Source organism: Coptis chinensis, chromosome 8 (assembly GCF_015680905.1).
Source record: "Coptis chinensis isolate HL-2020 chromosome 8, ASM1568090v1, whole genome shotgun sequence".
NCBI classification, from domain to species: domain Eukaryota; kingdom Viridiplantae; phylum Streptophyta; class Magnoliopsida; order Ranunculales; family Ranunculaceae; genus Coptis; species Coptis chinensis.
Genome location: NC_141463.1, coordinates 26,900,160 through 26,922,522, shown reverse-complemented (window position 1 = coordinate 26,922,522; position 22,363 = coordinate 26,900,160). Strand labels below are relative to the sequence as shown.

General features: G+C 37.0%; 6 protein-coding genes and 1 pseudogene across 11 annotated transcripts; 1 reads left to right on the top strand and 6 right to left on the bottom strand.

The window, feature by feature from the left end:
• The first annotated feature begins 39 nt into the window (after positions 1-39).
• LOC147480832 (SMR domain-containing protein At5g58720-like) lies at positions 40-1,300 on the top strand (annotated as a pseudogene).
• Positions 1,301-1,527: 227 nt separating this feature from the next.
• LOC147480831 (uncharacterized) lies at positions 1,528-6,815 on the bottom strand. 4 transcript variants are annotated; one of them, XR_015204580.1, is made up of 4 exons: positions 6,248-6,815; positions 3,157-3,757; positions 2,980-3,067; positions 1,528-2,504 (listed from the first exon to the last, which is right to left on the bottom strand). XR_015204580.1 is itself a non-coding variant. In XM_086577427.1 (4 exons), the coding sequence occupies exons 1-4, from the start codon at positions 3,517-3,519 to the stop codon at positions 2,473-2,475; spliced, it is 651 nt and encodes a 216-aa protein (XP_086433553.1). In that variant the 5' UTR covers positions 3,520-3,571; the 3' UTR covers positions 1,528-2,472. The 4 variants fall into 4 exon arrangements, 2 of the variants coding, with proteins under 2 accessions (XP_086433553.1, XP_086433554.1); XR_015204581.1 differs by having other exon boundaries at positions 2,980-3,052; positions 6,248-6,778; XM_086577427.1 differs by lacking the exon at positions 6,248-6,815 and adding an exon at positions 2,577-2,744 and having other exon boundaries at positions 3,157-3,571.
• A 3,188-nt stretch (positions 6,816-10,003) lies between these two features.
• On the bottom strand, positions 10,004-12,099 carry LOC147480829 (uncharacterized). Its single transcript, XM_086577915.1, has 4 exons — positions 11,614-12,099; positions 11,474-11,534; positions 11,038-11,202; positions 10,004-10,934 (listed from the first exon to the last, which is right to left on the bottom strand). Exons 1-4 carry the CDS (start codon positions 12,022-12,024, stop codon positions 10,879-10,881), a joined length of 693 nt encoding a protein of 230 aa, XP_086434041.1. The 5' UTR covers positions 12,025-12,099; the 3' UTR covers positions 10,004-10,878.
• Positions 10,204-10,848, bottom strand: LOC147480830 (DUF724 domain-containing protein 6-like). The gene has a single exon (XM_086578755.1). It carries the CDS (start codon positions 10,846-10,848, stop codon positions 10,204-10,206), a length of 645 nt encoding a protein of 214 aa, XP_086434881.1.
• A 458-nt stretch (positions 12,100-12,557) lies between the features above and the next one.
• Positions 12,558-14,153, bottom strand: LOC147480828 (protein AGENET DOMAIN (AGD)-CONTAINING P1-like). The gene is made up of 2 exons (XM_086578754.1): positions 14,085-14,153; positions 12,558-13,058 (listed from the first exon to the last, which is right to left on the bottom strand). Exons 1-2 carry the CDS (start codon positions 14,151-14,153, stop codon positions 12,558-12,560), a joined length of 570 nt encoding a protein of 189 aa, XP_086434880.1.
• Positions 14,154-14,977: 824 nt separating this feature from the next.
• LOC147480827 (protein AGENET DOMAIN (AGD)-CONTAINING P1-like) lies at positions 14,978-15,607 on the bottom strand. Its single transcript, XM_086578753.1, has 2 exons — positions 15,171-15,607; positions 14,978-15,017 (listed from the first exon to the last, which is right to left on the bottom strand). The coding sequence occupies exons 1-2, from the start codon at positions 15,605-15,607 to the stop codon at positions 14,978-14,980; spliced, it is 477 nt and encodes a 158-aa protein (XP_086434879.1).
• Positions 15,608-16,416: 809 nt separating this feature from the next.
• On the bottom strand, positions 16,417-22,359 carry LOC147480826 (DUF724 domain-containing protein 2-like). Of its 3 annotated transcripts, none has more exons than XM_086577580.1 (5): positions 21,747-21,889; positions 19,454-19,879; positions 18,134-18,730; positions 17,965-18,055; positions 16,417-17,437 (listed from the first exon to the last, which is right to left on the bottom strand). In XM_086577580.1, exons 2-5 carry the CDS (start codon positions 19,493-19,495, stop codon positions 16,617-16,619), a joined length of 1,551 nt encoding a protein of 516 aa, XP_086433706.1. In that variant the 5' UTR covers positions 19,496-19,879; positions 21,747-21,889; the 3' UTR covers positions 16,417-16,616. The 3 variants fall into 3 exon arrangements, with proteins under 3 accessions (XP_086433706.1, XP_086433705.1, XP_086433704.1); XM_086577579.1 differs by having other exon boundaries at positions 19,462-19,879; XM_086577578.1 differs by lacking the exon at positions 19,454-19,879 and having other exon boundaries at positions 21,747-22,359.
• Positions 22,360-22,363: the final 4 nt, after the last annotated feature.

The following is a 22,363-nucleotide window of genomic DNA, read 5'->3' as shown; positions in this document are numbered from 1 at the left end:
TGGTGGTGGGGATGTTAAGAGCTCGAGTAGTGATGATCAATGGATGACGAGATCGAGTTCAAGTTCGTCGACTTAATTCAAATGCCAGTTGGCGCTAATGGTCTTGGAGGAGGTGGAAAAATTAAGCAAAAGAAAATTGTTGATTCTGCTGGTACTGTGGCGAGTGTTTTAGACAAGGGTTATGTGATCGAGATAGCCTATCTAATGGACTTGGCCAGAACATGCAGTGTCTGAGGAGGCAGAACAGTTTTTGTGCTCGATGCTTGGGGATGATTGTGACCTTAGCATGGCCGTCGTCAGGGATGTTTTGTGTCAGTGCGGATATGATGTTGATACGGCTTTAGATGTGTTGCTCGACTTATCATCGTCAGCATCATCATCCCATAACCAGTTAAATGATGGCTACTACGGTGATTATAGCCAAATATCTCAAGATTCAAGAACCTTCACTGATTGTGTTGACAGTTAGCCAAATCTCAATTTCCAGATAGAATGTCAGATTCAACTGATAGCAGCAGGGTTATTTAGACGTTCTTGTTGGACCTAAAAGACAATGTATGTCCCAGGAGTTGTTCTGAGCTTGAAACCGACAGTAAGAACTGGACAACTGTAGTAAAGAAAATGGAGTCGTCGTTTGGTTCAAGGATGCAGCACTGCGCTGAAACTCTGTAGAACACTGACTATGCTAAAGGAGAAGATTATAAGGTGTTGAGAAAGGCTACAACTCGGCATTATGATGCCATGAAATCCTATTATGAAAAGGCTGCAACTGCATATTCCAATAGACAAAGCAGTAATGCATCTTATCTTTCAGAACAAGGTCAAGTTCATAATAAAGTTGCTCGTGAAGCGGATGAAAAGGCCAGCCAGGAGATATTTGAAGTGAGAAACAAGGGAATCCAAAATACTGTGACAATTGATTTGCATGGGCAACATGTAAAACAACCTATTGAGCTTTTAAAACTCCCTAAAAGGAATCTACTGCTGCCAATTTGAATTTTGATTCTGAGACTGCGACAACTACGATGACGACTAAAGCGTGAGCACCAATAATCTTGGTTTATCTCCGTTTCTTGTAAATCAGATCTCGGGCCGGTTTCATGAGCTCGTGTTCGTGTTCTCGGGTCGGTTAAAACATCGGTTAAACAGTAACATACTCGGGTTAGATCGGAAACAGTATTTTCCCTACTCACCACGTGATAACCACATTGAGGATATTATAGACATTATGAAAATACGAACAGATTAAAACAGTTTGACTTTGGTTAACTCAGTCAACGGACAGAAATGGTAATATTTCCTAATTTTTTATGAAATGCGGTACTATTTCCTGTACTAAAAAGTAGTACCAAAGTCTAAAAAATAAGGACAGAAATCTATCCATTTGGTTTGTCCCAGTTTGTGTTTGGGTTTGGGGTAGGAGATGGATGCTGGAAGAGTAGAAGTTACAATTGGATAGTCACTTTTACAAAATAATTAGCATTGAACATCTTAAACTAGGTAACGGAATTTGTTTGAGAGGAAATATGCTTATAAATGCAACATCCAAAATGCAGATATGTTTAAATAAGTCTGTCAAAGTACTGCAAGTAATATGAGATACGTTTAATTTCAGCCCCAAGGGGCAACACACTCGCATGTTAAAGGGTCAAAATAAACACAAAATCACTGTTAAAAGATGACACTGACATGGAGGAGTTGAATTAGTCTAGTGAATACAACTTAGATGGTGTAAGATACTATACCAGCAAAACCATATTCACCAAGGAGCTGCTACGACGCTATGAAAATTCAGTTTGGTGTTCTGCATTTCTTTCTCAATCTCAACAAGCCTTTTCTGCAAAAAGGCAATGATAGAGCTAGTGGTCTGCTTTATCTCCACAATCGTTTGACGCTCCTTGTTTTTCTCGTTGATAGCTTCTTGAAGCTCTCTAAGTTTCTGATCAAGTTTATCCATTTCTGACTTTTGGGCTTCTTCGTCATCTTTTGCCTTGATGATATCCCCTCCAATTTGCTTCAGCTTCTCATCCAGCTGCAGTTTGGTATCCTTAACTCTTAACAACTCCTTTAACAGAGCACGTATTGGTCCAACATTGAAACAGGCTTCAAAATGGGGAAGAACCTCTAAAATGTTTTCAAGAACGCACTTAGGTTCGTCAATCTGGAGTTTGCTTGTTTTCTCTCTAATTTGGCAAAGCTTATCATCAAGCCTACAGCTTGTCCTTCACGGCAACTTCGGATTGGTTTTGTAAGGATCCAAAATGTGGCTTCTGTGGCATTGAACGAAATACTTCCATGGACTCCATTCTTCCATCCACAATACGTTTTAATAAAGGGCAAGTTATCATTTTCCAATACTTCATTATCACTGTTCTGATCAATCAAGAACGCCTGCTTAGCAATCTCTCTCTCTCCATTTTCTGTAGCCTTGCCCTTACTTGATGCTTCTGTTGAGGTGTTTTCCATGCTTGACTAAAATGTATGTTGCTTATCAAGTGAAACTCCTGCACAAAGCAAACATTGGTCAAGTAAAATATCTAATATCTAAGAGCATTCATTAGTAGATTTTAGCTTACTGTTATCAATCATTGCAAGAGGATAAGAACCGCCAAGGTACATAGATAAAGGTTTCACAATTTCAAAGTTGCTCAACGTTTGGGCCATTATTATCTTAGTTTCTTCTGATGTAGCCATTTTTTGAACAAACTCAGTAACTTCTCTGCTGGAAATGTGCAGTTCGGGTTCTGCAAAGTGCCACAGAGGTATTCAGAAGTAGACTTTCAAGTTGTGTTTGGATTAGGATAACAAGTTATAAAATGGAGAAGAAAAAAAATCTGAGAAGTAACTTTCGAGATACAAATAAAATTGAGTCATTCAATTATTAGTATTACCAATCATTACTTTTAGTGGTTATGCTTCCTACAATGTTGGATACTAATAGAAAATCATATCCAAGAAATAACATGACCTACTACATACCTTCATAAACAATTTGTTTTGATTGACAGCCTGAATCCAAAATGTGAGGTGTCGGTTCTCCTACGCTTCCGTTCTGTTGATAGATATCCTATGCAAATCAAAGTAAAAAACGAAAAATATATGTTGTGAAAAAGTCGGATAGTTGTAGAGAACGACTAACTAGGAATATAGACGTACAATAGCACCCAAGCTTTTCATGCTGTGCGCCAAGGACAGAACAGCATGATTCTCTTGCAGGTAGAGCGCTTCAGGTATAGATGAGTCAGATGTTTCTCCTCTGATTGTTGAAAGAAATGAGAAGCTAGAGTCAGTAACATTTGTCTGATCACCAAATCTGTCACAGTCAAAGTCACTTCTCATTTCCTCTTGACAAAATTTGAGTGTAGGTTGATTGCTCAACCCATTCGATTGACTTGTAAAAAGATCAGCCAAATTTTGATTAACAACTTTCTTTTGGAGAAGAAGAGCTCCGTCTGCATTTCTGGTTGGGGTTTCTACATCTGAAAAAGTAGCTGACTCGGTAATGGTTCTGGTGGGCATAGCTATTGTGGGATTTTCTATTAGAGACAAGGAGCAATCTGTTTCTTCTCCGTCATTTTAACTTCTTGTTAGGTGGTGAAAGTTGTGCATCACCACTAGGAGTTGTGTTCTTGGTTTTCCTCTTTCTTGAATGTGACTCATCAGCAGTATCAGGACTAAGAGCAGTGTTACCGACATGCAACAGCTGTGGCTGATCTGTTTGTTGGAGTTCGTCTTGATCACATTTTATGCCTCTTTCCTGAAACAAAAGCTCCTGGTCAGATATATCACCAAGTGATATAATGTCTTCAATGCCATATTCCCTTGAATATAAAGTATATCTACTTCTATATCCTATACAACGAATAGCAGTGAACACAGAGAAGGAATAATTTATTGAATGTGGCACAGACATTGCACACACGTAAAGAGCAGATAACGAATACTAAAATGCAGGGTGAATTTGAAGTAGAAGCATCCTACAGAAACAACCAACTACCCAAGCTAAATTTGACTAGAAATGGCCTCTTAATCAATTCATTTTAGACATCATTTTGATATGATAGTTGATAGACCATGCATTCATTTTAAAAATTGCAGAATGCAACATAATAAACTGTTAAATTCCTCCAGTTAGATCAGCTTCATCGGGAAGGGTTAGTTCACTGCAAATAACTGAAGTGGAGGCAGGCAGAATGCCTGCACACTCCTCTTTTCATATTCATATCATCATATGTTCCTTCTAAAACAACTCAGACAACCCGGTAAATCAAAAAAGCAGATGCGTAAAGAGGAAACTATAATGGTGTATGGAAGATTAGAGAAAGCACTCAAAAAGGTGAGCCACAAACAATGTACAGTTCAATTTGATTAACACAAAAGTAGATTGAAATCTCCTAACGATAATTCTTGAACCCATTACCCATTGATCCATTCCGTATGACACCTTAGCTCAACTAGATAGAAGGTTCTGCTTTCCTTTTGATGCTGAAATTGGACCATGTACTGATTACCAGCACAAACTTTGTAAATAATCCAGCCAAAATCGAAAAAAAATCCACTTTATCTGTCACACCAAATTCTTTTCTTTAAGGAGGGTCGGATATGTGGAGCGTGCTGTGTGCACAACATCATTTAAACACCCGTTACCTCACTTAAATTCGAGTTTGAGTACTTAATTAATCAAGAACGAGCCATACTCGAGTTCCCTTAGGACTCTTGCTGGGAACCAAGCACCACAGAAAAAATTTATCACAGAGCCTGACTTCTACTGATGTTCCTGTGATAATGCTCAATCCATTGCTTGCTACAAGGAAGTAAAGTACAATTGTAATACTAACCCAAGAGAAACTAGACAGAAATTGATATGGAAGTCACTAGATTTTAAAAAACTGTGTCGACGTCTTATTTAGACATGAAACTGAATACAAACTCGGGTGCATGAATCATTCATCTAGTCATATTACTTACAGAGCACCTTAGACATATAAGCTGTTTACTGAATCAAATGGCTGCATGATATCTTCCATATTATCTTCGACACAAAAATATACTATGTAAAGTCAATCATTAGATGGATCATCAAACCACTAGCAGAAAGGATGTGTAACAATAAACAAGGGTAGGTAATCTTAAGCCCAAAGTCAAGCTCCTAGAAGAGAGAAGGTTATCAGCAGGTGAAAAGATTCAAATATCAGAGGGTCAACAGTACTATGAAGTCTGTTATTTCTATATAATCATTGGAATGCAACTTGGAATGAAATTCGCCATGCTTTGCAGTCTCCTCATACTTGAGTTTAATTACAGAAACCACATTGAAACGTGTGGGACACTACTCCCTGATATAGAGAAGGGTGCCCCATCTAGTTAACTCAAATTGGTTCAGGTCCAACTGGTTTTAATGTTCCGTTTTATGGTTACATGTAGCTTCAGTTCCACCATTAAAGCTTCTTTCCTTGATGTTAGGTTTGAGTGTTGTGAACAGAACAACCACTCTAGTTTATGCGCTCTCGTAGTCTCATCACTCATGGGTAGTGTGGCTAGTAATCTATCTTATGTTTTAGTTTCATTCCAGAACAACAGGGTGCTGCACACTAATTCTAATAGTCACTCACTATAAAAACTAAAATACATTTACTGGCAATATTAGTGAGTCTACACGTTTTGTATTCCTTCCTTAAAGGCAATCTCGTATGTCAAACTACTTTTTCTAGCAAAAGCAATGAACCAGAATCTAGCCCCTTGGTAGTTGGAGTTAATCAACATATGTAAGCAACTATCTTAGGAGTGGTGTGGGCATAAGACCAACATATTTGTATAAGTTAAAGGGGAGTACTACTGTCTGCATACCCTCTTCAATGTTGCGGATGATGCACTTCCTACAGTGAACCCTTGTTTACTAATTACATTCCCACCAATCTTATCAATTTTCTAGTTTTCTACTTCTGAGGACTTAGGTGGCTGGTGTGGTGGTAGCTTGAGGACTTGGTGTGACAGAAGTTGGACCTATCAACATTGGATCTTCTTGCATATTTTGATTCCCAAAGTAGGGCTACAAATTGTCCTTTTGATTATGGAAAAAAGAAAAACTAGGGCTTTTTGACTATGTTAAAAAAAAAAAAAAAAAAAAAAAAAATGGTGGATCATAACATTCTACGAAAATGAATAGTTACTCATCAGTAAAAATCCTATCTTTTTGGTAATTACAATGCTACTAAGCTAAAAAGATAAGCAAATGAAATGAAATTACCTGGTGAAGAGATTTTCTCCATTTGCTATCAACCCAATCATAATGAACTCTCAACATCTCAGCTCCAAAATCTACTCTCTCATTCGAACCCGGAAAATAAACAGTAAACCTCACATTCTTATTTATAACTAGTTTAAAGATTCTACCTTTCTTCCACCCATTCTTATAAAAAGCATCAACAACTTGTAAACACTCAAAAACTTCATTGGCTTCTTTAGGTGGTGGTAATGGTCTTATACCGTTTGGATTAACAAACTTTTTATACTTTGATACTTCATACTGTATCAAAATCTTTGCAGGCTTCCTGTCTGTTAGTTTTATAATCTTTGCTGTAAACCATGTATCCTTAAACTCTTCATTATTGTCACCATTTACTTCTACCTCATCACCTACCTTGAATAATGACACTTCACTGTCACCCATTTTTTCTTGCTTCCAGTGAAAGTGAAGTGGAGAAAAGAGTAAGGAGGTGGAAATGTTACCGTTTTTAGCTTAAACCATTTTTCTTGTTTCGCGGGTTTGTTGACAAAGGTACTATTCTTGGTGATAAAGTCATATTTTGGTGGACGAAAATGACCTTGGGTTATTGACTTGGTTTTGAATGCAAGGCGGACAAGACAAAGTCCACTTATTCACTATTGGTAGTTGGCAATTCCATAATACATAATAGGGGTTATTTAGGTTTTGGTCCTCCTAAATAATAGGTATTTAGGGTTTGGTCTGCATTAATTGGTTTATTAGTTTTTGGTCCTCCTAAATCCTCTTAACTAACTGTCACAAGCTGTTAGTCAAAATAATTTAGGAGGACCAAAGCCTAATAAATCGACTAGTGAGGACCAAACCCCAAATACTAATTATTTAGGAAGACCAAAACCTAAATAATGATGAATTATACTTAACAATTGTTTCTTTCTTCACTAATTTTTGGCTATATTACAAGATGAGGAGTGCACATAAGAAAGCGTCCCTTACTCAGTGCAACAGTGAGTTCTTACATTGCTTATCTTAGTGAACATGGTTAATGCTGAACACCTATTACTTTTAAGAGGGCATGCAACTGAAAGCCTCGGCCCCGATTCCATTTTGTGAATAACTTCATATTTGTTTCATAATTTATCTGTCATATTTATGTCATTCAACTAAAAGCGTATCATGCAAGAGTTGAAAGTTTACATCCTAAGACGCGGTGAAGTTGTTAATCATTTATAAGAACTAAACGGGTGCTATCTTTTCTACCTAGTACAAACTCGATCATTATTAGTAAAGTTGTTTCAATTATGGAAAAATCCTTTTATCATTAATCTTTTTAGATTGAATCATTAACTCCAAACAATCATACCAATGCAAGTAGACATGTAATGTCTTCGATAAATATTTAAGTAGGTAGACTAGCCAATCAATGAACTCTCCATAATACAACTTTAGACATATATAACTCATATAACCAAAGAGATCAATTGAGGGACATAAATATGATATAAGTTATGGAATAGATATGAAATTACTCACAATGTGGAATCGGGACAAGGTTTTTAGTTGCATGCCTTCTTAAAAGTAATAGGTGTTCAAAGATTAACCATGATCACTAAGGTAAGCAATGTAAGAACTTCTTCACACTAAGTAGTAAGGGCATCTCCAATGGGGGGTGTAAAATTACACCTCTACCTAGGTGTCATTAGGATTTTGCAACTCTAATTGCAAATTACTGTATAGCCTATAAATATCCACTCTCTATTGTTCCTAATAGAGAAATGTAAAAAAATTTGATTTTAAACTCGGACAACATTTGAAGAGGGACGTCACTTCAAGTGTCATCCGAGTTTAAAATTTTCAAATTGTGACTTTAGAAATAGATAGGGACATCACTTCATTTCTTTTGTTCAGGCGTGTGTTCAAGTGTCGCCCAGGCTATTCATCAACTGATAGTGAGATGTGGAATTTCTCACCCTCTCTATCAACTAATAGTCTATTACCTACGGTTTAACACTCCCATTGGATAGAGTTTTTTGACACTTGGAGTGTAAACTTTCTACTCTATACGGTTTACACCCCCCATTGGAGATTCTTCTAAGGGACACCCCCTTCCCTTGTAATATAGCAAAAAATAAGTGAAGAAAAAAACAACTTTCAAGTATAATTCATCATTTTTTAGGTTTTGGTCCTCCTAAATAATTGGTATTTGAGGTTTGGTCCGCACTATTCAATTTATTAGGCTTTGGTCCTCCCAAATTATTTTGACTAACGGCATGTGACAGTCAACTTGGTTGACTGTTAGTCAAGACGATTTAGGATGACCAAAAGCTAATAAACTGATTAGTGCGGACCAAACCCCAAATACCCATTATTTAGGAGGACCAAAACCTAAATAACCCTACATAATATAATAAGTGCAATTTAATTAGGGGGACATTTGCAGTTGTTGATGATGGTTATCAGTTATTATTGCTTCTGTTCAACATTTTTAATTTATGAGATGTGAACCCATGTGATGTAGAACATTAGTGTGTTGCTGATGTTGAGGGTGTGCGTCTCTTAGTCGAGTCCAAGCCCATAAAGTCCATTAGTTAGTTGTTGACACATGTCTATTTTCTATTGGTTTATAGGTTTAGTATAAATAAAAGGGCTTGTAATTAGGATTCTTCAGTATTAAGTTTATGAGTTGTGAGATTCAATAAAAGTCATTTTTTATGTTTCTTGTTTTGTTTAATTCAAAAATAAATTTAATAGACTGAAGCTTCTGCTAGTTTAAAACTTTAAATCTACATCACTATGTCTGATGCTGTGAAGTGACCGCCATGCTAGTTTTAACTTTTTAAGGACCGGTTTTTTGAGTGTTAATGTTAGAGAGAGGGTATGTGACATGGTACTTCCATCAGTAATTCCGCAAGAATTAGCTAGGTATATGTCTTTCAATCTAATTGGGCAGTTAGTTTATATAGTGTTTAGATGACTGGATGGTTAATAATGAAACTATACAACAGTAACATTGTAACAACATCCTTTGACAAGAAGAGGAATGAATCTCCCATGTGTGGACTTGAAGATGAATCTATAGTTCTTCTATACAACATTTTTCTCTGTTGTTCTATACTTCTATTAGTCTAGCTTACCAAACAGGCTTGAAGAAGCATGATGTGTAATGTAATATAGGCATAACCACTCTTGGAAGCCTGATGACAGTTTTCCAGTACTAAATTGTGTGTATACATCTTCCTTTCATATCTGTATTCTAGATTGTATGTGTTTATGAACACTGCAAGGTTGCAAACCGCTGTTAGGTTGTCCTTGATAATTGATACAGTTGAGGATCACCCTCAGTATACACCACTTGTAGTGGCCTTTCTGATCTTTGTCCTCCATTCATAAAATTTAATTATCAAAAAATATATATATTATCAGTACCGGCAAAGTTTAGTCCAACTTCATCTTGCTCTGTTCTGTACATAATAGAAGAAAGAGTACACACTCACCAACTTTGCTAAATAAAATTTGCTGGACACCAGTCGCAGAGGACACCATGACTCGAATTAACATCACTGAAAGACCATGTGAAATAATATTGACTCAACCGCCAGTTTATGCCACTGCCCTGTGCAAAGAATAGGTCATATCCTTTGTGCAGAGTCCTACAAGTTTTCCAGTGGACTCACATTATGCATTTCAGACAATCCACAACACACCTCTGTGGCATCTAAGAAAAGAATGAGCTCTGAGAACCGGAGACTTTACCAACTAACAGCTAACAGAGAATTATGCTAATCAAGAATACCAAAATAAAATGATTGCCATAATCCCTTCAAGTGTCGATTCAAATGTACCAATTAAACAAATAAACCACATTTAGGGGTCAAATCAGTTACAGAGTCATTTTTAAAATAAGGCACTGACAATAAGGTGGTGGGGTAGTAAGTAGCCAGAACTTACATAGTGCGAGTGCAGAAAAGATCAAATCATATTCACCAAGGGGCTGTTGTGATACTATCAAACTTCGCTTTCATCCTCTGCATTTCTTTCTCAATCTCGTTATGCATGTTTAGGGACGAGGAAATCATAGAACCTGTTGTCTGCTTTTCCTTCATAAGCAATTCCCGCTCCTTACTGATCTCGTCAATAGATTTTTGAAGCTCCCTAAGTTTTTCATCACGTTTATCAATATCCGATATCAGTGCTTCTTCTTCAATTTTGTCATTCATGATCTTTTCTTGAACTTGCTTCAACTCCCCATCAAGCTGCACTTCCTTCTCTTTGTCTCTCAACAACTCATCTAGCCGAGCTTGTATTGGTTGAACATTGAAACCAAAGGGTTTAAAATACGAAACAAGATCTAATAGGTCTTCAAGAACGCACTTAAGTTCATCATGGTGGACTTTTCTTGTTTTCTCCACCAAATTTGCAAAGCTTACCATCAAACCTAGAGCTTCTCCTTCACGAAGAAATGCATGTTGTTTCTCTAATGGTTGAAAATGTGGCTTCTGCGGCATTAAGCGAAATGCTTCTGAGGACTCTACATGCTTCCAACCTGGAGAGCTCTTCATGAAGGGCAAGCTTTCACTCTCCAAAATATCCTCGTAACTGTTGTGATCATTCAAGAGAGGCGTCATGACAATATCTTGACATTCCTTGCTCTCAATTTATGCTTTGATAGAGGTTATTGATTGAGATGTATGTTGGTTATCAGTTGAAACTCCTGTGCAAAACAAGGATGGATTAACTAAACTAGGTAGTATCTTAAAGCATTCTTTTCCTTATCGCTATTGTTTAAAAGCATTCACTAGTTGATTCTAGCTTACTGTCATCAATTATTGCAACAGGACAAGAAGAATCGCCATAGCGTATAGATAGAGCTTGCACAGTTTCTACGTCGCTTCCTGTCACAATTATGTCAGCTCCTTTGGATGTAAGTGCTGTATGAACAACATCATTGACTTCACTGCAGGGAATGTGAAGTTTGGGATCTACAAAGCACCAAAGAGGGTAACATCATTAGATATGATGTGTATAGATTAGAGATAACAAGACATGAAAATGAAATGGTTTTCAGAAAAAAACACTTTGCTATGAAAGAGACACAAGTATTCGTGTCTTCAATTATCACTAATTCACTATTACTTGGTTTCAGTGGCTATGCTGCTTTGAACTTCCTAATGGTATGTGCTAGTGTTTTTTTTATCAACAACATGTGCTACTTGTAGAAATTCATATTCACGAAATAACCTGAACTTATACCTTCTGAAATATCTTCTTTTGATTGACAGCCTGCTACACCTCCTTTCTGTTGATTGATATCCTACATGAATAAAATAAGATATCATTGAAATAATACTCAGTCCAAGAGAAAGACCATATAGATAGGAACATAGACGTACATGAGCACCCGAGGTTTCTATACTGTGTGCTGAGGATGCAATAGCAAAATTGTTTTGTGGTTGAATTGTAGAAGAGCATAGTTCTCCTCTGACGGTGGAAGGAGATGAGAAGCTAGAGTCAACAACTTTTATCTGATTACCAGATCTATCAACATCAAAACCACTTCTAGTTTTCTCTTGACAAACTTGCAGTTTAGGATGATCACAGGACCCGTCCGTGAGAGACAAGGAGCCCATTGTTGCTTGACTCACTTCTCCTTTATGCGACTTCTTGTTAGGTGGCAACCTTTGGGCATCACTGGTAGGAGTTGTATGATTGATATTTCTCTTTCTTGTTAGTGATTCATCTGTAACATCAGTACTTAGAGCAGTTTTACCGACTTGCAACAGTGGTGCTTGTTCTATGCCCATATTCTGAAACAAAAACTCCTGATCAGATATAACATTAACCTCCTGACCAGATATAATATTAACTTATATGGTATTTGTGATGCCATGAATATAAACTACGTATATTCCAGTTTCCTAGAGAAAAAAATATCTTGACTCTGTCTTATACAGCACAAACAAGTGAAGATAGCCAAAATTTAATTTGAGAATTAATTATCAGAAGTATCCTCCAAAAACAAGCACACCACGCTGAATTCAACCAGAAGTGGCATCCTAATCAGCAAATCTGCGACATCATCATTGGATGATATAGCATGCATTCATTTAAGTGATTTTGGTATGCAACATATTAAATGGTCAAACTCATCCAGTCAGATCAACTTCAACAAGAAGCTAGGGGTAGTCAATATGTGCCACAAATACAGCAGAGGCGGACAGGAAGCATCCACTGTCCTGTTTTCATAGTTATATATTCCTACCAAAATAACACAAACTACCCAGTAAAAGCATCATAAGGGAAGCAAAAAGAGGAAAATATAAACACGTACAGATGATCAGGGAAAGCACTCAGAACCTAAACCACAAACAAGGTGATGTTTAATTTTATTAAATGGAAGTAGACTGAAATTCCCTACCCTTAATTCTTGAACCCAATCCCCATTGATCCATTCCATATGGCACCTTAGCTCAAATCGATTGAATGTTCTCATTTTCTTTTGATTCTGAAACTTAACCAAGTAGTGGTTACCAGCAAGAACTTCGATCACTACTCCACTCCACCAGACAAAATCACAAAAAGCATCCACCTTATCTTTCACAACAAAACTTTTACCCCTAAAATTTTGAGGAGGGGGGAGTCTGACATGTGGAGCATGCACTACATCTTTTAAACATCCCATTGCCTCATTTAATTTCAAGTTGGAATGCTCAATCAAGAATGAGCCATTCTTGATGTCCTTGAGCACTCTTGCTGGGAACCAAGCACCACGACAACGTTTATCAGGAAGGCTGACTTCTACTGGTGTTCCTGTGCTAAACACTTGATCCATTGCTTGCTACAAGGAATTGAAGTACAGTTGCATTACTAACCCACGAGAAACTAGATATTATCACATTAAGTTATTAACTGATATGGAGGTTGCAGGATTTTAAAAACTGTATCAACTATTTAGACATAAAAGTGAACATAATTTTGAGCAAACAGAAGACATAAAAGTGAACATAGTCTCAATTGCGTGAATCGTGCAATAAGAAATATTAATTTCAGAGACGATACAAGCTTTAAGGGATACCTGTTAATTATTGGAGCAAACCACTTTTAAAGTATAATACGGCAGTCATGATTCCTCCCATATTATCTTAGACATATAACTATGATATGTTAAGTCAATCAATAGATTTATCATCACACCACACTCTCTATATGCCTGAAGTGGAGAGTTCTACTTGCAGAGATATCTCTAGCTGGAAAGTTCGACACCAATAAATAAGTGTAAGGTCACAAACTGATCAAGCAGAGGAAACACTGAGCAAAGGAGATAGGTTCAGAAGAAGACGTGGAGGTTTTTACGCGGAAAGAACGGGCATTAAATCAATAACAATTTTAAGAGAATCAGAATATTTTCCAAAATCTATGAAAATCAGTAAGCTCAATTAAAAAGCAGATATTGCAGGAAGTATGTGTTCTTATAAATAGGAGTAGAAAGCCTAAAGCTGAGCTCCTAGAAGTGAGAAGGTCGTTATTGGACAAAGACTCGTATACCATAAGTTCACAACTTCTATAAAGTTGGTTAGCTCTATATGGTCATTGGAATGGAACTTTAGATGGATAACTCCACCATGGTTTGCAGTCTCATCTTCATACTCAGATTTAAGTATAGCAACCACATTAGAATGACTTGGACACTTACTTTGATTTATGGTTACTTTAATTTCAGTTCTATCATTACAATTTCTTTCGTAGCTCTTTGGTTTAAGTGTCATGAGAAGAACAACCACTCTACTTATTGTGGTTAAAAATCTTTCCTGTGTTTACGGCAACATTAATTTTTAAGTAGTCTCTCACTTTGAAAATAGTATACCTTTGGCCTGTATTCCCTGGAATCAGGATTTTTCCCATGGGGACGGACTAAATCTCCAAATGTAAGCATTACTTAAACAAATTATTTGCACCATATTCAGTATGGTCTATTTTACCCTAGGATCAACAGAGCAGGGCACAACGAAAATGTGAGACTGATGAAGAGCCTAAGGCCAACATATATTTCTAAGTTGAAAAACTTTATCTGCTATTGTAAAATGAGATTCAGAGAAGGGAAAGATGTATGCATACTTTCTGCAATGCTGCTGGTGATGCACCCTATTTTTTTCTTCAGAAAACCTTCTTTTAACGGTTGGACGCTCCTCCATATTCCCACCGCTATTAGTGTTTTTCTGCTTTTCTGAGGACTGAAGCGGTTGTAGTACCGGTGGCAGAGGCAAGAATGGTTGAGGGCTTGGTGTGGCAATTTTGCCTTCTTCAGAGAACCTTCTTTTAACGGTTCGATGCTCTTCCGTATTCCCACCATTCTTATTGTTTTCCTTCTTTTCTACTTCTGAGGATTGATGTGATTGTAGTAGTGCTGGCAGCGGAGAAAATGTCCAAGTGGCAGAATTTGGAGATGTTACCATGGGATCTTCTTGCTTATTCTGTTTCCCAAAGTTGCTGCTACTGCTGCTGCCACCTCCGACACGCATATTCTTTAGATAGTGAACTGATGTTTGATGAAAAGGAAGAGAAGTATTCCCTTCCTCAACATGCTTCTCGTTGACATCTTTCGTCTCCTTGAAGTAGTTGTTGACGTTTAACCAATTCAAGGTAAAAAGTTAGATATAGAATTGTGATGCCAAAATGCCAATGTTCAGCAAAGATATATAAACAAGATACTGTCTCTATATAATTCTTCTTCAGTTGAAAATCTGATATGTTAGAAATTTAGAAATGCCCATTTGTAAAAGAAAACAGCCTAGCTATACTGCAAAATGTTAAAAACAAGAAAAGGAAAGAAATACAAAGAAAATTGGAAATACCCATTCACAAGAACAATGCAAGCTAGCTAGTCCTAGAACAAACACCCAATTAAGTTAAGTAAATATAGACTAAAAACAGAAAACAGAAAACAAACTACCTGCTGGTACTGATTGTTATCAATCCATTTTCCATTATCCCAATCAAGATGTCAGCTCCAAAATCAATCTTTTCATCTGGATGTTGAAAGTGTACTTTAAACATCTTCAACGCCGCCAACTCACCATCAATACCTTTAACAATTCTACCTTTCCTCCACCCATCATTATGAAAAGCATCAACTACTTGATAATACTGAAAAGCAAGCTGAGTTGGTTGTTTAGGAGGTAATGGTCTAACATGACAAGGATTAACATTGTTTTGGTATCTTTTCAAACCTTGCTCACTTGCTTTCAACTGATTATACTCAACTAGAACGTTGGTCTTACTTTTTCTATTTGATATTTTTATGGTCTTTGCTGTATACCACTTGTCCTTAAACCCTCCTTCTGCTTCCCCACTCACTTCTACTTGTTGCCCTTCTCTAATAAACTCCATTGTTTGTTTCTTCTAGCTAGCTAGCAATAATGCAACTTATTTATTGCTTTCAAGGAAAGAGTGTGTTTAAGTTTGTAGCTAGCTTCTTCTTTAAACTGTGAAGTAGTTTGGTGAGCTGAGAGATTTGTAATAAGAGAGAAATGATGGTTATGAAAAGACTTAAAAAGAAGGAAGCAGCTGGAAGTTTTACTAGTTTTGAGTATAAACCATTTTCTTCAAGTTGGCGCGTTATATTCAGTAGTACTTAACACTTGCTATTCTTGTGTGTTACGGTATTTGACTGTTCAAAAATACCCTTCTTTATTGACTACGTAAATGTCCAAAATGCCCTTCTTTGTTTCTCTACTTTTTGTGATTATTGTGATTATATGGTACTGCAATACTGCTCTCAAATCAGTTTCTAGGTCAGAGAATTAATGCTCAGGTTGAATAAGCAAACCACTACACTGCTAACTAGTGCCAAGGCCCAAGAGGCATCAAAGGCTAAGAACATATTCTTATTAACCTTCTTGGATTGCATGGACAAATGACGCTTAATAGGCAAATTCAGTTTACAAAAACATAACTATTGTCCAGTAACGCTAACAAAAACAACCACCCTATTCCACGAAAGTTGCGGTGACAAACGAATTACAGAATTTACATTCGATTGAACTAGAGAAATTTTAAGTACGACTTGTGGAAGAATTCATGAACATGGTAACAGGTATGGTACCGCACTCCACATGCCTTGACAGACTCAAAAAGACATTGCTGGCTTGGTAATCTGGTACAAGAGATTTATCAGCTTAGAGTTATGCTAATCAGAGTATACAAAACAAAATGATTGCCTTGATCCTTGAGTGAATTCATATTATGTTTATGAAAAGATCATACATATATATCAAGTGGACGGTCACATTCAGGGGTTCAGCACAATTAAGAGAAAACAAATTACCACTATTATAGGATCACAAGGTGTTGAATTAGTACTTTTTGTACAATGCTTCGTGGAAGATGAAGACATATTTTACCAAGGAGCTGCAGCTATAGATGTGAAATTAACTTTGGTCTTCTGAAGCTCTTTCACAATATCATTATGCCTTTTTTGCAATGAGGCAATGCTAGAGCTTTTGGCCTCCTCTTCCATCTCAACCATTTTCAGCTCCTTCTCAATCTTGGTCACGGATTCTCGAAGCTCCCCAAGTTTCTCACCAATTTCAACAGCTTTAGACTTCAGTGATTGTTCATCATTCCTTTCGCTCTTGATCTCTCCTTCAACTTGCTTCAAATTTTCATCAAGTTGTACGCAGCTATCTTTGACTCTAAGAAACTCCTCTAGGCGAGCTCGTACTGGCTGAACATGGAACCCAAACAATTCAAAATCCTTAAGAGCCTCTAGTTTGATTTCAAAATCGGTCTTAGGTTCATTAAGTTGGGCCTCCCTTGTTTTCTCTACCAAACCTGCAAAGCTCATCATTAAACCAAAAGCTTCTCCTTCACGGAAATACTCAGAGCGTGAAGTTAAGGGTCGAAAATGTGGCTTCTGTCGTATTGAACGGAATGCTTCCATGGACTCAATTTCCTTCCATAGAAAAAAGCTCTTAGCGAAGGGCAAGTTTTCATTTTCCAAAGGTTGTTCATCACTGTTGTGATCAATCTGCATAACTATCTCATTTTCTCCATCTTCTGCATCCCTGTCACTTTCGTCATCTGTATTTTTATCCACTTCCAAACTCGCGGAACAGTTATCCACATACAAGGGCTCTTGAAATTGATTGACGTTCACTGGTTCTTCTCTCAAGGAGACTGCCATGCTGGACGATATAAGTCGGTTATCTGGGGAATTTCCTGCGCAAGTCTTGAATGATAAATACAATAATTCCATAAATGCACTCAATTATTCATATAGCATAATTTTATCAATCATTGCAAGAAAAACGAAACCCCGGTCTACATAGATAGAGGTTGCAAATCTTCAACTGGTCAATATTTCTGCCAAATTAATCTCAGCTTCTTTCGATGTATGTGTTGTTTGATTGACATCACTAATGTCTCCGTTGGAAGTGTAGAGTTTGGGATCTATGAAGCACTTTCCTCAATTTTAGTGTCAAGTCAATGTGAGTCCAACTAAGCAATAATTTTGAGGAAATATTAAGGCATCGAACTTAACAAAGTTTATATGGAAAAGGTTTTCAAGGGATTGAAAAGCTATGATGAACACAGGTTGAAAAAAGAACGTATTTTCATTTAGTACCATTCACCATTCGTTCGAGTGGCTATGCATGTGTTAAAGGACCTTTGTTCTTCCTAAAGTTGTTTGCCCATTGATACTAATAAAAAATCTTATTTACAAAAGAATCTGACATACTGCATACCTTTTTCTGTAGGTTCTGAAATATATTGACCTCCTGTTTCCAAATCGATAGTTGTTTGTTCTCCTATCCCTTCTTTCTGTTGAATGAATTCCTGCTCAATTTAAGAATCATATTATAACAAGATCATTCGATCAACTAAAGACAAACACTAATTGGAGCTTAAACTTACATCTCCATCCAAGCTTGTTATGCTATGTGCTGAGGAATGAACAGGAAGATTGTTCTGCATGTACTGCAATTGAGTTTTAGACGAATCAGATGGTTCTATTCTGATATGGGAAAGAGATGAAAAGCTTGTGTCAGTAACTGTTCTGTGAGTAACAGAGTTGTCACAACCAAAATCACTTTTAACTTTCTCTTTACAAATAAGCAGTGTAGGATGCTCGATCGACCGGTCCGATAGACATGTGAAGCTATTATTCAAATTTTGACTATCGACTTTCTTCTTTTCAAAGAGAACTCCGTCTCCCTTTGCAGTTGGGCTGTTCAGATTAGAGAATGTCCCTAACTTAGGCATGGTTCTGGTGGGCATTGCTCCTGTGGTTTCTTCTATTAGAGACAAGGAGCCCAGTGTAGCTTCTCCTTTATTTAACTTCTTGTTAGATGGTGGAAACTGGGAATTGCTGCCAGGAGTTGCATATTCGATTTTTCTCTTTCTTCTATGTGATTCATCGGTTATATCAGTATTGAGAGCAGTGTTACGGGCTTGCAACAGCTGTGCTTGAGTTTGTTCAACCTTGCCTTGACTACACTTTGTGCCTAAATCCTGAAACAGAAGCTCCCGGTCAGATACATAACTAGTGTGATAGGATATCTGCGGTGCTATGAATGTATAGTATGTATACTCCTAAATGCAATATCACGGATGGGAATAAATACACAGAAGGAAAATCTCTTAAACTCGATCACATTGAACACAAAGATTGCCCACACCAAATGCAGATAACCAAAACTTAATTTCAGAGTGAATTGGCAGTAAAAGAATTCTACAAAAACAACCCATATTTCAAGGTGAATGTGACCAGAAGTGGCATCTTAAACATTCTAACTGAGACATCATTTTGAGACGATAAATCTTTCACTCGTATAGGCAATTACAGAATGCAACACAAACCAGTAAAACATGCTCAAATATTCCTATGAGAATAAAGTACCCAGTAAAACATCATAACCTATGCAGAACAGAGCCGAATATAAACATGTATGAACTACAAAATACAAGACAAAGACAAACATGAGAGACAAACAATATCATGATAATCAATACCAACGAAAGATTATAAGGAAAAAACTAGATGAGGAGGATGATCATCTAATTTTCAGTTGCTCAGATGCTGGGTAGGGCTTGGATGATGAGGAGGAGAAGTAGGGTATGGTGGAAGCCACTGGTGGCCTGGGAACTCTTTTGTTTGTTTGGGGCTTCTGTGTTCTTGATGTAATATGGAAGATGATATATCAATACCACATAGCTTTTAAAAGTAGGCCAAACCTTCTTACAAATAATTCTTGAACCCATTCCCCATTGATCCATTCTCTATGGCACCTTAGCTCGAATTGACTGAATGTACTTTTTTTTATGCTGAAATTGGACCATGTACTGGTTACCAGCATGAACTTCAATCACTTCTCCAGTCCACCATCCAAAATCAAGAAAAGCATCCACTTTACTTGTCACACCAAGTTCTTTTCCCTCAAAATTTCGAGGAGGGGTTGGTCGGATATCTAGAGCGTGCACAACTTCTTTTAAACACCCCTCCACCTCAATTAACTTCAAGCTCGAGTACTGAATCAAGAATGAGCCATACTTGAGTTCCTTGAGCACTGTTGCTGGGAACCAAGCACCACTACAATGTTTATGACGAAGGATGACTTCTACTGGTGTTCCTGCTGTGATAAACTCCTCATCCATCGCTAGCTACAAGGACAATTTTACTACTATGAGAGACTAGATATTAACTCATGTGGAGGTTTAAAAAATGTAAAACTGTATGAACGTCTTATTAAGACATGAAACTGAACAGTCTCAATTGCATGAATCATGCATCTCAAGTTCTAGATAGGTTACTGCCACTGCATTTAGACCTAAGTTACATTGACACAGATACGTGTGTCCGTATCTAACACAGATATGAAGTGTCTAACACGGAGAAAAATATAAAATTGAGGTATATTACACACAATTTGTGTCCATGCGTGTCGACACAGACACATGGATACGTATCCGACACGGATTATTTTTGAAATATGGCGTGTCCATGTAACATAGATTTAGACATATCACTGTCGCAACGTTTTCTGGATATTCTTTTATAGTTTTATAGCCTTTTCGTGATATCTCAATGGATTGATCATCAAACCACTAGTAGAAAGGATGTGTTACAATAAATAATCCGTAGGTGATGTTTAGCCTAAAGTCACTCCTAGAAGAATGGAGGCTAAAAGCGGACTAATACCAGAGGGTCATAAGTGCTATAAGGTCTCTAAGTCCTGTACAGCCAATGGAATGGAACTCAGAATGAATGAACTTAACATGTTTTTGTAGTCTCTTCACAGTCGGTGTTAAATATGGAAATCACATTCAAACTCATCGGACACTGACTCCCTGTTATTCAGAAGGATAACCCATCTTCGTTAACTCAATTTGAAGTCCAAGTGGTTTTGTTTAGGTTTAAAGTTACATTTAGTTTCAATACTATCATTCTGATTTCTTGATGTTTAACCATTGTTGAAGGTTCCGCCAACAAACATCATTTCGTCCATAGCTATTTGGTGTAAGTGTCGTGTACAGAACCAACCACTCTGACCTATGTGATATGGCAAGTGGCTAACATTCTCTTTTATGTTCATGGTTTCATTTCTAGTTACTGCAACACTATTTCTTATTAGTCACTTTCAACAAAAACTAATATATTGATAATATTAGTGAGCGTGTATACGTGTTTTGGACCTTTTGTCCTCTCTTAAGGCTAGTTAGAGTTATCATGCATGCCTAAAGAACTGTTGACGTTTTATCGAATGGATTAGCTATGAGCTATCCTTCTCCAGTGCAGTTCTTTCTTCACTTTTTTAATATAATTTCCACTTACCTAGAAAAAAATAAGAAAAAAGCCCAAGAATTGTCTCTAGCGAATGATTCAGATTTACTGATCTACCCAGGGTAATTGGACTTGATCAACGTATGTAAGCATTGCACAAAATGCTGATTTGCTCCATCTCGTCTATTATATCGACGGGCTGCTTCAAGAGAAGGGCACAACCAAAGTGTCTGAACCAACAGAAAAGTTTCGTCTTCTATTATCATATATAAGATTTGAAAAAGATGAAGATCTATGCATACTCTTCAATGCTGATAATGATGCACACTTTAGCTAAAAGGCACACAGAAACACACGCCACTAGAAATATGGGGAAGCCCCCTCATAGTTTGTATATGGTCATGTTTCAAAACGAAAGGACAGAAACATTAGGTGGGAATAACATATCTCAGGAAACAAACAGAGTTATTATGACATATTAGTACGAACATAAAAATCTAATAATTCTCGTCGAAATGCATGTTTAATCTATACAGCCATAGGAAACGAGAGTGAATTTATAATTTATCTAATCAAACAATCCAATCTTTGATAACAAGAAAAAAATCTAAGCAGAGAATATAATTGCATAAGCTTAAAGAACATACACACACAGAGCAACAGAAAACCACTTATAATCTTAGATCCGCCATCAAAATTAGAAATACCCTTTTGTCAAAAACTGAAAGAAAAGTAAATAAATTTTACCTGTTGCTGGTTTTTAACCCACTCCCCATCTATCCAGTCAACATGAACTCTCAAGTTCTCAGCTCCAAAATCCACTCTCTCATTCAAAACCGTAAAAAAAACAGTAAACCTCAACAACTTCTTATCAACTTGAATGATTGTACCTTTCTTCCACCTATCATTATGATATGCATCAACTTCTTGATAACGCTCAAAAATCTGGTTGCCCTCTCTAGGTGGTAATGGTCTTACTGAACACTTTTTAACAAACTCTCGAAGTCGTTTGGATCCCTGTTGATCAGTTTCCCACAAGTTGTCATACTCAACTAGTATCATTCTGTTAAGTTTTATGATCTTTGCATGATACCATGTATCCTTAAACCCATTCTTTTCATCTAGAACCTCTACTTCTTGCCCTTCCTTAAACTCCATGGCACTTGCTTGGAAAGTAGGAAGAAGTTTACCGTTTTTATGTTTAAAACATATTTTCGACATTTCTAGTTTGGTGATTATAGAAAAAAAGATATTTACTGTTGAGAAATATTCTGGTTACTGTGAGTTACTTGGACAACAATGTCACAATAGTCTCTCTTCATTTATTTCTAGACTAGATGAGTTCAGCACTTAATCTAGATGAG